At 41.2% G+C, this 14,033-nt stretch overlaps 1 protein-coding gene across 2 annotated transcripts; it reads right to left on the bottom strand.

Annotated features, from left to right (window-relative positions):
• Positions 1–805: 805 nt before the first annotated feature.
• Positions 806–13,722, bottom strand: ankle2 (ankyrin repeat and LEM domain containing 2). Of its 2 annotated transcripts, none has more exons than XM_069683823.1 (13): positions 13,676–13,722; positions 9,932–10,441; positions 8,287–8,481; positions 7,499–7,683; positions 6,055–6,243; positions 5,833–5,955; positions 5,378–5,441; positions 4,847–5,026; positions 4,639–4,741; positions 3,322–3,512; positions 2,280–3,144; positions 2,014–2,145; positions 806–1,083 (listed from the first exon to the last, which is right to left on the bottom strand). In XM_069683823.1, exons 2-13 carry the CDS (start codon positions 10,428–10,430, stop codon positions 873–875), a joined length of 2,937 nt encoding a protein of 978 aa, XP_069539924.1. In that variant the 5' UTR covers positions 10,431–10,441; positions 13,676–13,722; the 3' UTR covers positions 806–872. The 2 variants fall into 2 exon arrangements, with proteins under 2 accessions (XP_069539924.1, XP_069539923.1); XM_069683822.1 differs by lacking the exon at positions 13,676–13,722 and adding an exon at positions 11,547–11,637.
• Positions 13,723–14,033: the final 311 nt, after the last annotated feature.

The raw sequence follows: 14,033 nt of genomic DNA, 5'->3' as shown, positions 1-14,033 counted from the left end.
TTTTGAATCAAAATAAAACTTGCACAGTCTAAGGCCGCCAGTCGTGGCAGGAAAAGGAAAAGTCAAGACATGTCCAGGAACCACTGAGAAAAGATGGAAAATGTATGCATTTATTAAAGATCAAAATAAAAACATGGAAGCTCTCAGTCCATTTGTCCCATGTTTGCCATAATCATCTGCGAGCGACGCAGCCAGTGAGGTCACCGTTTCCAGATATTTTGTGTTTGAGCTAGAGAGAGTGTGTCCAAACTGACAGAGAACTGGTCCATCACTTCAGAAAATTAAGGCAATTCCTGAACTGAGGAAAACATAGGAAATGGCAGTCGGTTTTAACACCATTAATAAAAACATTTAATTTTTGTGCTACTGACCAACATACAAAAAATAACTTTTAAAATATTGACATTTTACTTTTTTTTAAGAACATCTTCAGTGACAGAATCCTTTTGAGGACTCCACACTAAGGTTTTAGTGATGAGCTAACTTTGGGGGGTGCGGCTTGTCTTCACGATATTCAAAAAGTTGACTCAGGCTATGATACAGGTGCTTCACACTGGCCACAAATAACATTACCGTCAATTCAACACGGTCCACACCCATACAGTACATAAATTATCAAGGTTTCTTTTTTTCCTTTTTAAAGTCTTGAGTGTACATCACAACCCAACGTGATGAGGATTCCTGTATTACAGAGGAGTAGTACCGTACATTAATACAAATCTTCCAGACAGTTGTGCATATTTCTGTTAGGTATGTGGTTTCTGAGCTCTGGTGTAGCCACCTGGGTGCAGCTGGGCTTGAAGTAGGGTGGGGAGGGCGGGGTCAGGAGAGGGTATGGCCGTATCGGTGGGTGGCGGGGCAGAAGTGGGCAGTTAAACTGGTGGCTCGTTCAAGTGCTTGAGGCGGATGCGCTGGATGTAGCTAGCATTGGCAGGGCTGTAACGGCTGGGGCTGAAATCTGGTGAGGCGGCGTGCCGGGCAGGACTGAAGCGGCCGGTGGGAGACATCAGGCCGCTGACTGGAGAACCGGGGGTCTGATGCTGCATCCTGAGTCGTGGTTTTACCACCGCAGGGCTGGGCCAGCTAGACGACATACAGAAACACCAGTCAGTGGTTACATTCACAGTACTGTTCCTTTATACTACAAGGAAAAAAATCAGTGCAGAAATAATAATATATTACAGTATTTAGTCTAAAATTAATAAACCTTTTAGGCCTGGACAGTATCTTAAAATCACAACCAAATCATTATATCAGCAATCTCGGTTTCCATCAGCTATAGTCTGACAACAATATAGCCTCTGGTAACAACAGTGAATGTGGCGGAGGGCATGTAGCCGACGGTTAGCGATAATAGACTTCCGGTCAAGACTTCCTGTCAAGACTTCCTTTTCCGCGTGCTGCATTGTTTTTCTTGTGATTCACTTTAATTAACGGGTCTTACCTTTGCCGAAATTTCAACATCATGATGCAGATTAGTAATAAGTAAAAATGAAGCTTTGTCAGGTCTGTCCTCGAGAGGAGAAGAAAAATACTTTTAAAATGCTCCTTTATTAAACGGAGGTTGGAACGATGATTTCTGATGCATTTAAGGAAGTCGGGAAATCAGAACGCTGAACAGCTTTCGTGACACCGCGTCAGGGAATTTATCTCAAATTGAATTTTAGAGTGAGAACAGATTGTTAGCTGTTAGCATGCAGACGTCTGTGCATCAAGATTAATAACAAGCTAAATCATCGTCAGATAGCCGCTGATGAGAACTGGGATGTCATTACGGCGCATTACGTTCCGCCTGCTTTTGCTCTCCACACGCACTGTTTTCCCTGCATATGCTGCAGCCTGCTGATACGTGATTGGTCAAGACTACTCAGACTACAAACATACTACAAATGGAAACCAGAACACTTGCTGTCCCAGAAATCCACGTCCCTGCCTACAGATTCTACATTTCTATGTAGAATCTGTAGATAAAGATTATTATACCAGCAAAATAAATAAAAAATGCTCACTAACCTCTGCATGTCTGACACAGAGTACGACCTCATTGTGCTCTTCCACTTATGAATGCTGGGATACTTCTGGGCATCGAGGTCTACGCCTTCTATTGCTGACATGACCTCCCTGTCCAACTTGGTTGGTGAATCCCTGTTAAAACACACAAGATTAAAATACTGTATTATAATCATTGTACCTCGTAAGTATGAACTGGATACCTCTCACATTTTGATCTGTCTCACCCGAAAAATCCCCATTATGCCCAGAGAAGCAGTGTGACTCACCCATCAATAAAAAGTCCTCTTCTAATGTGCGGCGGGGTCCTTGGTAGGAACTCGTTGGAGTTATCTAAGGACTTGTAGGAGGACCCAGAGGATCCTGAGCTGCTCAGATCTCTCCCCCCATGGTCCCATGACTTGGACCTGGCACAGAAGTTGCGCCCCCCTGACACTGACCCCCTAGTCCTTCCCAGCACCTCCAGACTCTCCTCTGCCTCAAAGTACTCCTCTGAGCTGCCGCTGCTGCGCCTCTCCTCTGGCTCTCCTTCTGTTCTCCAGGCTGGCCCCTCCACGCTCTCTCCATCCTGACTGCTGTGACCAAGAGACAGGCGGTTCAGCCCGGAGCTCAGGTCTGTGGCTGAGGAGGAGCCAAAGGAGTCTCGGACGTCCCTGTGCCGGCTCCCGCCGCTGCTCCTCCTCTCCCTGCAGCTGGTGGGGCTGTCCAGCGGCTCTTGCAGCGACATGCGCTCAAACTCCACCATGAGGTTGGAGATGGGCGACAGCAGGCAGGAGGAGGGGGAGGTGCGAGGGTTCACCTTGTCACCATTGTGAGTCCTATCTCGGGAGGAGGAGCACACCCCGTTTTTGCAGACGACGCCAGGCGACAGGAGGCCTTCGTCGCAGCAGCACAGCAGGTCCTGCTCCGCCGCCGTCTCTATCAGGTCGGCCCCTCGGTGGTGCAGCGCGATGGGCAGGATGTGGAACTCGCGGCCGCCCACTGCTCCCTTCAGGCAGTCCTTGGATGCAGCAGAGGAGGTGATGCTGGTGAGTGCTGCGTTCTGCCGGTTCTTCATCTCCTCCAGGCTGATGTCATCTCCCTCGTCCAGGAAGGCACCTACAGAGATGGAGTTGCAGAACTTTTTGGGCTTGCCTGCAACCAAGGTGGAGTGACCAAAACAGACGGAAAATTATTCAGTATTAGAGTCATTTTATCACACAGTTCTTCATAGATAGACATTATGTAGTTTTCTATGTCTGATCAGACTGATAATACTTCTATGCCTGTTCATACTTATTTCAGACCCTTGGTATAGAGCAGGTGATGTACCTGGAGAGGGGGTTTTGAACCTGTTGCTGGTCTCATTCTCTCCAGCCTCTTCATGAGCCCGTGGACTAAAATCTCTCTTGCTAAGGTACTCCTCAAGTTTGCGGAGCCCCTCAGTCGATGACAGATCCACAAAACTATCCAGAAAGTCCCAGTACTCCGCCCATGGGTGGCCCATCCCATGAGCCAGGTCTCTGCAGATACAGGATGACTTATCATTGAGATTATAACACATCCACCATGTCTGTATTGGTTATTGTTAAACAACTGGGGTTCTCATAGTTAAACTTTCACTGACTAAAAAGTACATATAACATTATATTTCTAAGCAATTTTACAATACGGTGACCACAATGACTGATTTGTATCTGAGAATATCCTCCTGTCACAGCGCCAGTGGACCATTTGTCATATTTTCAAGAGGATTAAAACGTAAATTGCCCGATTCAACCATGTTGTTGTTGGCTTGTACTGTAACTCTTGATTTTCCTTGCTTTCCTTTTCAGACTGTTTGCTTCATCTGAGCATCGAATTTGTTTCTTTTTCTTTGGATTTTCACTTATTGTTGAAGTTGTATCTGTAGTCATCCATCTTTTCTTTGTTTGTTCAGCCATAGTAGATTACTGTTTACTCGCAACACTTGCAGAGACCGGAAAAACGGCTGCTTAGCTCCGCCTTCCCTCTCTGGCAGACCAACAACTGCTGGGTGATGGAAAACGTGTCACTAACTGGGCGCCGCTTGTGATTTTTTACGTGTAAGTCGCCACAGACACCCAGTCTGTAATACTAACCCTAACCCTAACCCTAACCCTGCAGATGCAAAGGCTTTCATCAGTGGGCCACAGGCTCAATCACCATTGTGTTACCTCATTCAGTGATAGATAGTGACTTAACAGACATTTATTTAAATGAAAATCTTTGAGATTATCACTTTAATGTTCAGTTTTTGTTGGAACTGTTTCACAGATTTAACTGTATGGGTCATTTGAGGTTCTGCTGCACTGCGTTATACAGACATGTGTTTCTATTATTGAGTCTGACCTGTTTGTATGTACTAGCGTAGGCTTACATGTGTAGTGATGACATTTAACAAAGGATGAATCAGGTTTGAGCCGTGGGTGTGTAGTACATGGCCCAGCATGTCTATAATCCCCAAAGACATGTTTATTCTGCACGTGCAAATAACCTTTTCCTCCAGTGTATTATCTTTATAAATCACAGTTGACAACAATAAGCTCAGCAGAATCAACCTTCATTAGAGTAGTAATACCTACATGAATACATGACGGTAATATAAGCAGAGAAAGGTTTTAGACGTACCTGCCCACTCTCTCTGCCCCGCGGTCGGGATCCGACTTCAGAATGTGGTGGAAAAGATCCGCGCGGTCTCTGGGCGGCGTCTTCCAGGAGCGTCGAAAATCATCTGCCTACAGGTGAAGACAACATCTTCTGGTCACTAAATGTTTTAAAGGAAGCAATGCAATGATGCTGTGATGGACATTACTAAACATAGTATCAGGTAAATAACTTGCTTTGGAAGGGCTCAGCGGGCCAGCGAAGGCTGTGACAGCCATCAGTGGATCCATGGGGCTTCTTGAATGCCACTGGATCTGTGAGAGACTTTCTGAGGACTCCGGTGACCACATAGCACCTATGATGGGCTGAGAGGTGTTGTCTGTGGCCCTCAGCAAAGGGATGTAGCAGCGGTCTGTTAGACAACGCAGAATTTAAAGTTTAATGTTGATGGAGGAGACGTTTGTTCAGAGAGCTTTACAGAATGATAACTGCATGTATTTAAATGACAAAGGGAATCAAACCATAAGCTGGTAGTGTACTTCAAAACAAAATCTATTTTGGTGAGCCAAAGTCTGTTGCATGTGGTGCTGTCACTCAAAAAATAAATATATCAAAATTGAGGCACATGGCCAAATTCAAACTACATGATGTAACATGCCGCTTATATCGAGCCAGGCCTCACTGTGTGAGGGTATTACATAGAAGTTGCTTGTGTCCTTCAGGAAACATCTTGTTATATTTTAGGAAACGCGTGTGCTCTTACCCTCCAGATAGTCACATATCTTCTGCTTCACTTCTTGAGTCTTATTTTTTCTGCTACAAATAAGCTGCAGAGAGGAGAAATAAAAAAACAGAACAATTGGAGATGTATGTACAGCTGAGGACATACAACTGTTGCTGGATTAGCAGGGGAAAGAATTTGCTCATGCTCATCTATGTTTAGCCTTCAATGTGCAGTGAGTGATTGTTGCCAAAAGATTTAAAAAGCAAGCTTAAAGGTCACAGCTTCAAACCTGAGTAAGCATTACTACACCTCCCTCAGCAACTACTGGCAGAGGATGTCAGCTGTACTGTGCGAGGCCGAGTAGCTGCTCCCATATGTATTTGTACATGTTCAGGAATCCCCCCCCAGCAGCATCAACCCAGGATGCACTGACAGTTTTCTTATTCCACGTGAATGTCATTAAATTAAAGAAGGGTTCAAATAAAACTCCTTACATCAGAAGGCTTCTGGCCGTCCTTGTTCTTGCAGTTCTTATCGCTGTCGGGATGCGAGCACAGGACATTGACCACGTCTGGGCACCCAAACTTACAGGCAAAGTGGAGCGGTGTTTCAAAGCCCTGAAGCATACAGACAAACAGATCCAGATACAATATAAACAATTAAACATTAAATAGTCTAATTAAATCTGGTTTGGCTGGTGTTGTAAAAGAACTTACAGCCTTATCTGGGGTGTTGAGGTAAAGATCTACAATGTAGCGGATACGTTTCTGCAGCATGAGTTCCTGGTCATCTGGGTACATGAGGCGCATAAACTCTGGGTTTTCCAAGGTGTCCAGCATAAGTTGGGCGATTCCTGCCTGGTTCTCCTTCGCTGCCACGTGCATGACGTTGTACCGGCAGCCCTCCTAATCAGGGAAAACAGTGGAACAACCGAAGGGATCAGGACATAATCTTCTTTAATCTTCTGCCAATGGAAAATGCTTTTTGACTAAATTAGCATCATTTGACCTTAACTTCACCTGCTGAAGTTAACACTTATATATCAATGACTGGGGCTCAAGCCACAATAGTTGGTGCTATAGTGGCAACAAATTTGCATGTTTAAATGCCAACCTTATAAGACTGATCCGAAACTTCGAGTTTGTAAAAAAAATCATGAATGTATCTTTTAACTACGGATGGGTAATGGTTAATAGATGATCGATTATTGGTCGATAATTTTGTCGATCACTTGAAAATCAATTGATCCGATGCTGGTATCAAAAGCCCAAGAGTTGCCCTCTCATACGTGTCCCTAACAGTGGGGGATTTTCCCGCTGTTAGGGGGGAGGGGGCAAGTCTGTTTAGTGACGAATTCTATCATGTTTCTTTTTTGAACTGTCAAAAAGATCGTCATCCACAATAGATTAACTTGAACCACGCACGCACGCACGAGGCAGGGCGGAAAGAGCTGCTGCATGCAGGTACAGCAGGTAAAGATTTGTGTGAAGAAATAACTGACGAGAAGCAAGGTGAGCAGATTAAAGTCGTTTTGTGAACAAACACTAACATGTGGTGGAGAAGCCTGAAGCACAGCACAGTATTACCATATACTTTCTTTAAATAGGGTGACGTATTGTTCGCTGCATTTTTTGTATTGTCTTTGTGTTTAAGATAATCTTTTATTGATCCCCAGAGGGGAAATTCGGGAGGTTGAGGCTGTGAAAACGTGAACATAAAAATTTGATTACGAAAAACCCATTTAGCATTTTCTCTCATATAAGTTTATATAAAGATAAAGACGAATCAATTAATTGATCGTTAACGTCATCGATGGTCGAGTTAGGGAATTTCTTCAAACGCCCCTCCGTACTTTAAACTAGAGATTCTTGAACATGTAACAGGTGAAATTTGAGTCTTCATATTAGCAGCTACAAACTCAAAAAGGGCATTAGCTGAGAGGTTGGCGCTGATGTGGAGGAGACGTTAATGCATCAACAAATGAAAACGTTCCAAGTAAGGCTATGCATCTCTATTAATAGCAAAGAGTTTCCACGGAGTTTGAGGAAACCAAAACAGCACTGCTTGAACAAGCTCAAACAAGGATCCCTCTTTATTTGACTACAGGTTTCATTTATCCCGTGTTTAGGAAACTGATTCAAGTTAACTTCATGTCCTCACCTGCACTATAGTGGGATTATCCCCCGAGCCGATGAGATATCGTGGGTTGCTCCACACCAGCTCACCGAAGGCCACCTCGTCTCCCTTCTCCACAGCTTTCCTCAGTTTGGCGGTCAGGTCCTGGGTGCGCGGGCTCTTAAAACTGTTGGCTCGCTCCCGGTTGATGGTATCAACCTCCATGTTGTCTGGTGTGGAGAGGGAGAGAAGAGCAAAGGACGGCGCTCATGTTAAAATGCCGTTTAAGGTTGGTGTGCCCTGTTTGTTCATCAGATTGAATCACATAAGGTTTCAGACACCATTGATGCATTTTACCACAATATCAAGGTTTTTAATATTAAGATGGAACTTCAATAAAAGGCAGGAAAAAATCCCTGCAAATTACGCTGATTATTCCCATTGATAAATGATCCTACCAATAAAGATCTGCTATTTACTGTTCCAGCAGGCAGTAAAGGTCAGTAATACAAATTATTAGAGGCAATTAAGACATTAAAATAAAACAATAAAAAATGTAAAATGCATTGCCAGGGATGCTAAGTGCAACCATTTGGATAACTGTATGGGTAACACATCCATGCATTATCTTAACCTAAGCATTAGTCCTTTAATAATACAGAGAGCCTTGTATTGACAGGAACTTCACTTCAGTTTGTACAAGCACTTTCAGGAACATGCACGGCAGTGTGCCGTACCTGAATGAAACCTAGAAAAATCTTTAATAGATATATGACAGAGGGAATTTAAATGGGCTCTTTTTACAGAGAAGTCTCCTAGTTGTGTCTCCTTACCTTTACTCATGACCAGGCCTGGTTTGACCGGAGACACACAGGGTGCAGATTTGTTGGGAGAGGGTAAATAGTCACAGTTCCCCTTAGCGAACTTCTCAGCATCCTCACGGTTGGGAAAGGGTTTGAAGCGGGCACCCTTTATCATCTTCACTGCTTGAAGGGCATCTTTCTTATCTATGTACACATGTGCTCTTTCTGCAGACATAAAAAACAAATCAGATCATCAATTAGAACCGGTTTCATTTGTCACCGTTCATTAATGTGGCTTTTTAACTGGTTCTGTAAAGTCATATTTTAATGAGCATTTTCAAAGTCCTGCTGCTTTTGCAGGCACGATAAAAGCCTGCCCTGTCAGATTAACATTACCAGCATTGATTTTTGAGGTAGCGAAAGCTTAATTTAGATCAATACTCTATATCAGAGAGGTCAGGCAGCCCTCCTGTGCTGCTGCTTACTGCCAAAGAAATAACATCAAACGTTTTCATCCACTTAACAAACGTGGATTTCAGACTACATCAGCAGCATGTTGGCCCAAAACAAATACAAAACACACAGTACATATCAAAGATAACCAAAGAAGCAACAAAATCATCTTTTTTTTGGCCTTAAGTCAGTTTAAAGCCAAAAGTTAGATCAATCAAACAAAATAACAGAGTTGATATTTTTCTATAGCTTACAAAAAAGAAAAATTAAGGATTTCATAGATTTGAGAAAATGTGTTTATCATTTGTCTCTATTCTATTTTATTTGTTATACATTGAAATTGAATTTGTATATTCATCATGTACTTCACCATCATATAGTTACACCAGATGGAACCAAAAAAGCATGTTTTTGTAAAGTATTATAGCCGGGTCATTTCCGACTTTATTTAACAGCAGACAGTGAAGAGGTTACAGAAAAAAAAGGGAAAGAGAAACAAGAAATGAGATGCAGCACAGGTCCAAAGCCAGAATCAAACTGAGGACATTCTGATTACAGCGTACTGTATGCGTCGTAACCAGTAGGCCAAAATGCATTCGTCACTATGACTTAACACATCTGAATATGGAAAAACAACTCTCAATGAAACAATATCCTCTTCTGTTCTGTTAAAGTATGATTAAGTGTAGTGAAAACTAGTCAATTAAATCAACATGTTTGTCATGTTAACAAGCATGAATTTCAATTGATATTAAATGTGGGAGAACTTTAACAGCTGCTTGCATCTTAAGACATTGACTCCTTATTGTCGCTACAATATTCTTATTGCACGCGGCTATATAAAGTGTTAAATTCATAACAAACTACCTTACTAATTGGTTGATATGCAAGTGTTGAACTTCATAGTGCTACCTGTTCCTTTTCTCCAGTTAATCTACCTTTAAAAGGCTCATTTCTTTACAATATTTATATTTTAGGCCAAAGAGCAATATACTGTGTACTTTAGGTTTACTCATAGATAAAATTCAGATTGTGGAATGATGCATACAAGGCCAACTATATTTTTTTATACTCATTTCTGAAATGTGTTTATTCAAAACCACCTGGTAAGTGTTCCTGGACTGTAATGTACTGAAATGTAACTTTAAAAAACTCTTCATATATCTTCAAACACTAAAATGTGTCTGACACCACACAAAGTATCAAGATGAGTCTCTCTTACCATTTCTAGCCAGAACATCTTCCCACGGTGGACATACTCCATAATAAAGAGTTGGGGACAATTGTGCCAGTTTTGAAGGGGTTTCCGTTTTGGACTGAGAGTTGCTGCCTTCGGCGCAGCTGTTTGAGGCCTTTACAGAGATCTCCTCTTCCTCTGGAGGGTTGAGACCTACACCGTAACCAAAGTCCAGCTCTTCGCTGGCGGTCTCAGTGGGTTTGCTGCTTGTTGCACCAGAGGTGGATGCAACTGCTGATGTGGCACGTGACACAGGTTTGGCATGATCGGCAACGCAGGCCCCACTGCCCGCAATTCCTTCTGAAGAGCTGTTGTCCGATTCAGCAGCAGTGCTCTCTGGCCCGGCCAGGACTCGGGCTAACTTCCTCTCAAAGGTGGCTCGGGTGGTGGCTGTGATAGGGCCGCACTTGACGTCTGCTCGGGCAAACTCCTCACGCAGTTCATCAGAACTTAGCCCCCGCAACCTGCTCAGAACCGCCTCCATGCTTCAGCTCCCTACAACACAAAAAAGTACACCTTAGTAATTATGTCCAGTAGTTCTTAATAAGCTAAACAACAACCATATAAGTAAATGTGATATTTTTTACTAGTGTCTTTTTAGTGTTTGAGTCATTTGTCTGTTTGTTTGTTACTTATTATCTAGAACCATAACACAAAATGTTTGTCTCAATTAGTCAGTTAACACAGTGACCCGGTCACATTTATTCAATGCGTTTTAATAATAATGAAAAGACACTAATACATTTCATGAAGGCAAGATGGCACGTGACGATCAGGTCTTTAATTGGGTTTACTCATGTTTTTCTTCCACAACAACCATACATTCAGAGATCTAATTATGGTACATCAAACTCCTTGTATGTGCAAACCTACTTGGCAGTAAACCCTGATACTGAATAACAAAGTAAGTTAAGTAGGTATGTACCTTCCACCTATTCTCCATTATGTGCAATACAAAAGCATGCAACTGTTCAGTGCACATTAACATTGATGCCATAAATCCCTTTTATTGTACAGCAAGTTGCCATTCATTGTAAATTAGAAAATTGTCTGATATTAGCAATAAGTCTATGCCATTCAGCGCCAAGTATAACCAAGTAAACTGCACAAATCTATTCCAGAGCTCATGTCTATGTTCAACAGCTGCAAAGTCTTTAAAAAAAGATGCGTCAATGTAATGCAATAAAGCTCAAATTTTACAAAGGTTCTGCATATTACTAACCTAACTTATGATAACAGAACCAACCATACTGATTTGGGATTAGCATCTGCTAGCTAGCATGCTAACAAACAAGTCAGCTTTAGCAGCCGGGGAGTGTGCCTGACAAAGCTAGCAAGGGAGAAACTGCTCAGATGAGAATCTAGACCGTCAGATTAAAGCAGACAATTTGAGCTGGAATATTTCGGATTACAAATACTTTTAAAACTGGATAAATAATAACAAATTAGTCGGTTCATTCGCATGCTGTCACGCCCAAGTATGTCATTCGAGGTGGGTTTTCGGGCTGTAACAAATTTGATACGTCTTCGTGGTGATGATGCCGATAAAAATCGAAGTGTACGTAATGACATCTAGTAACAAATGTGTCCCTATACTTACCAAGGAACATGTTTATTTAATATACGCGGAGCTATGAGAACGTTGTTAGTTTTGCACTGATAAACTGTTGGGTAGACACAAAGCTGGAGACGGTCTGGAAGAGCCTCATTGTTTACAACACGATAAGCGCATGCGCAGTTTCAAGGGAGGGCTCATGCTGCATTCGAAATCTGTAGGAAATTCAAATGTCGACTACTTGAGGTGACAGGTACATAATAGGGCTGAGCGATTATTTTGTACGGTGGCCCTGAGAGCTCAACGCACAGCAACTTAAGAAAACACATACAAATACACAAAACACAAGCAAATTAAGAAAACATCTTCATCAATTTGACAACACATGCGCAGCATTTAGAAAACGAGCAGCAAATAGAAAAATGCAGCAAATAGCAAAACGCTGCAAATAGAAAAATGCGCATGTGTTGTCAAATTGATGAAACTTTTTTCTTAATTTGCTTGTGTTTTGTGTATTTGCATGTGTTTTCTTAAGTTGCTGTGCGTTGAGCTCTCAGGGCCACTGTAATTTTGGGATCTGTACCAAACAAAGATATTTGATACTTACGTCTGTGTATAATATTTAAATTAAAATATTTTAACACACATTTTACCTTTTACAAATATTGCGTGTCCTGCAGTTTGAAAATTGCAGTAGGTCATATTGCGAATTTGATTACATTTCGATCAATTGTTCAGCCCTAGTACATAATGTGATTTTGTACATTGCTCACTATAAATTTAAGCAGCAAAAAACGAAATAATTGCATGTTACCTTACACCAGCACATGAAACTATACTGAAAGAACGTCACCTCTAAAATCCTGATACACTGTGCCAATTTCTTAATTGGGGTTATTTATATTCAGTAATGTTCTCATAGAAATCATTACTTACAAAATGGAACAGATGACTGCAAGTCTACAAATGGACATCTTTACGCAAAGGTGGAACTGCATTAAAGTATATTTGGCTGTCTCACTAAATGATATGGGTTGTACAAAAGTGTTATAGCGGAGTACTACAGAAAATACTTCCATCTGATTGACCGCGCTTTGCTGTTTATATCTGTCCCTTAGTAAAATGGCAATTTTTTCCCGATCTGTATAATTTATTTTTAGTCTTTTTTATTCATTTATTATTTTATTTTTACTTTATTTTATTATGTACTTACTAACCCATTTTTGATAAAATGTCTTATGTCACAGAATTTCCTGTTCTGTGAAAAACGAAAATAAACGGTTAAAAACATAAAAATAAAATACAAAAAAATCACTGACAATAACTTGCTGGGCCTTGCGGCTAACAAAGCATGTAGTATTTTTCCGAAGTTATGTCTAACATCAATTTACTTTTGACATGCATGACCTATATTACAAAAAATCAATCAATCAATCAAAAAATTTAATTAAACGGACTGTGAATTAAATTATAACGAGAAAATGTTTGCTCTGCCATGATACGAATCTTATTCTCAAAAAAGTGGTCCATGAAAAAAACAATTCAAAACATAGCTGTTTAAAATTGTCAGTTGAGAACGTCTCTCATATTTACGTACTTTCCTTAAGCTTTAAACGCAACATCATGCTCTCTTATAGAAGACGTGACTAATCCAAGGAAACGATAACCTAGCAAACTCATGTCCAGTTTTTCTAATTAACAACACATTAGCCTAACTCTCAAAATGAATATTGTGTGTTAAAGTACTGTTGCTATAAACACTTAGCAAATTAATATCCGTGCTAGCTCAATCCCAGGTATGCAGGCCAACTTGGACAGGCATGTATGAGGCAAGTCTACAGCAAGACATTACGATTTTAAAGATATTAAAACAACTTCTTTAATCACACAAACGACATATATATGTAAATGTCCGTTAAATACGGAAGCAAACCAAGACAGATCGAAGTTACCTTTACTACCCGAGTAGCAAGCGAAATTTGACAGGCATGCTAACACTCATTAGCCACTTAGCACAGGAAGAAGCTACACCAAGCCGCCGGTTAGCTAAAGTTAAAGCGTTAATAACACAATTATTTAAGTATTACTGTACACGGGATTGTAAACATGTGTCAGTGTTATTTGTAGTGTACTGACAAATTTAAAAAAGTATCGTAAAATTGAGCCATGCGCACCTCCTCCTCCTCTCTCCCCGGCTACAGTTGCTAGGTGTCTTCTCACCGCGACGGTTTCAAAATACAGAGCTCGAAGACCCTCTTGCGTCCAACATGGTGCCTGAACAGAATACCGTCTGCAACATGGGGAAATTACAACAAACCAGTTATTATAGTGTTGACATTTTCATTAGTTTTTATTTTTATTCAGTCTTTCATTTTGGTTTTTGATTTTAATTTAGTTGTAGAAGTTCCTAAGTATTTATATTTTTATTTTGAGGAATTGACTAGTTTTAGTTCAGTTTTCGTGTTAGTTTTTCAGGTATTAAGAGAGAAGCCTTGATTTATGGAAGCTGAAAAGGGTAGGATGAAAGAATGC

The sequence above is a fragment of the Semicossyphus pulcher genome, unplaced genomic scaffold, assembly GCF_022749685.1.
Source record: "Semicossyphus pulcher isolate SPU_LCO1_2020_fin unplaced genomic scaffold, fSemPul1.0.p SCAF_6, whole genome shotgun sequence".
Classification (NCBI taxonomy): Eukaryota; Metazoa; Chordata; class Actinopteri; order Labriformes; family Labridae; genus Semicossyphus; species Semicossyphus pulcher.
Note: the sequence above shows the minus strand (reverse complement) of the source record. Positions and strands in the feature narration are given on the sequence as shown.

What these genes read in the sequence shown, in the direction of transcription:
- ankle2 (XM_069683823.1), bottom strand. Translation starts at nt 10,430, where the DNA reads ATGGAGGCGGTTCTGAGCAGGTTGCGGGGGCTAAGTTCTGATGAACTG. An exon ending in ACGGCCAGAAGCCTTCTGAT is followed by an intron (nt 5,442 to 5,832) that starts GTAAGGAGTTTT and finishes TCCTCTCTGCAG; the next exon opens with CTTATTTGTAGCAGAAAAAA. An exon ending in AGAGGACTTTTTATTGATGG is followed by an intron (nt 2,146 to 2,279) that starts GTGAGTCACACT and finishes GTGTTTTAACAG; the next exon opens with GGATTCACCAACCAAGTTGG.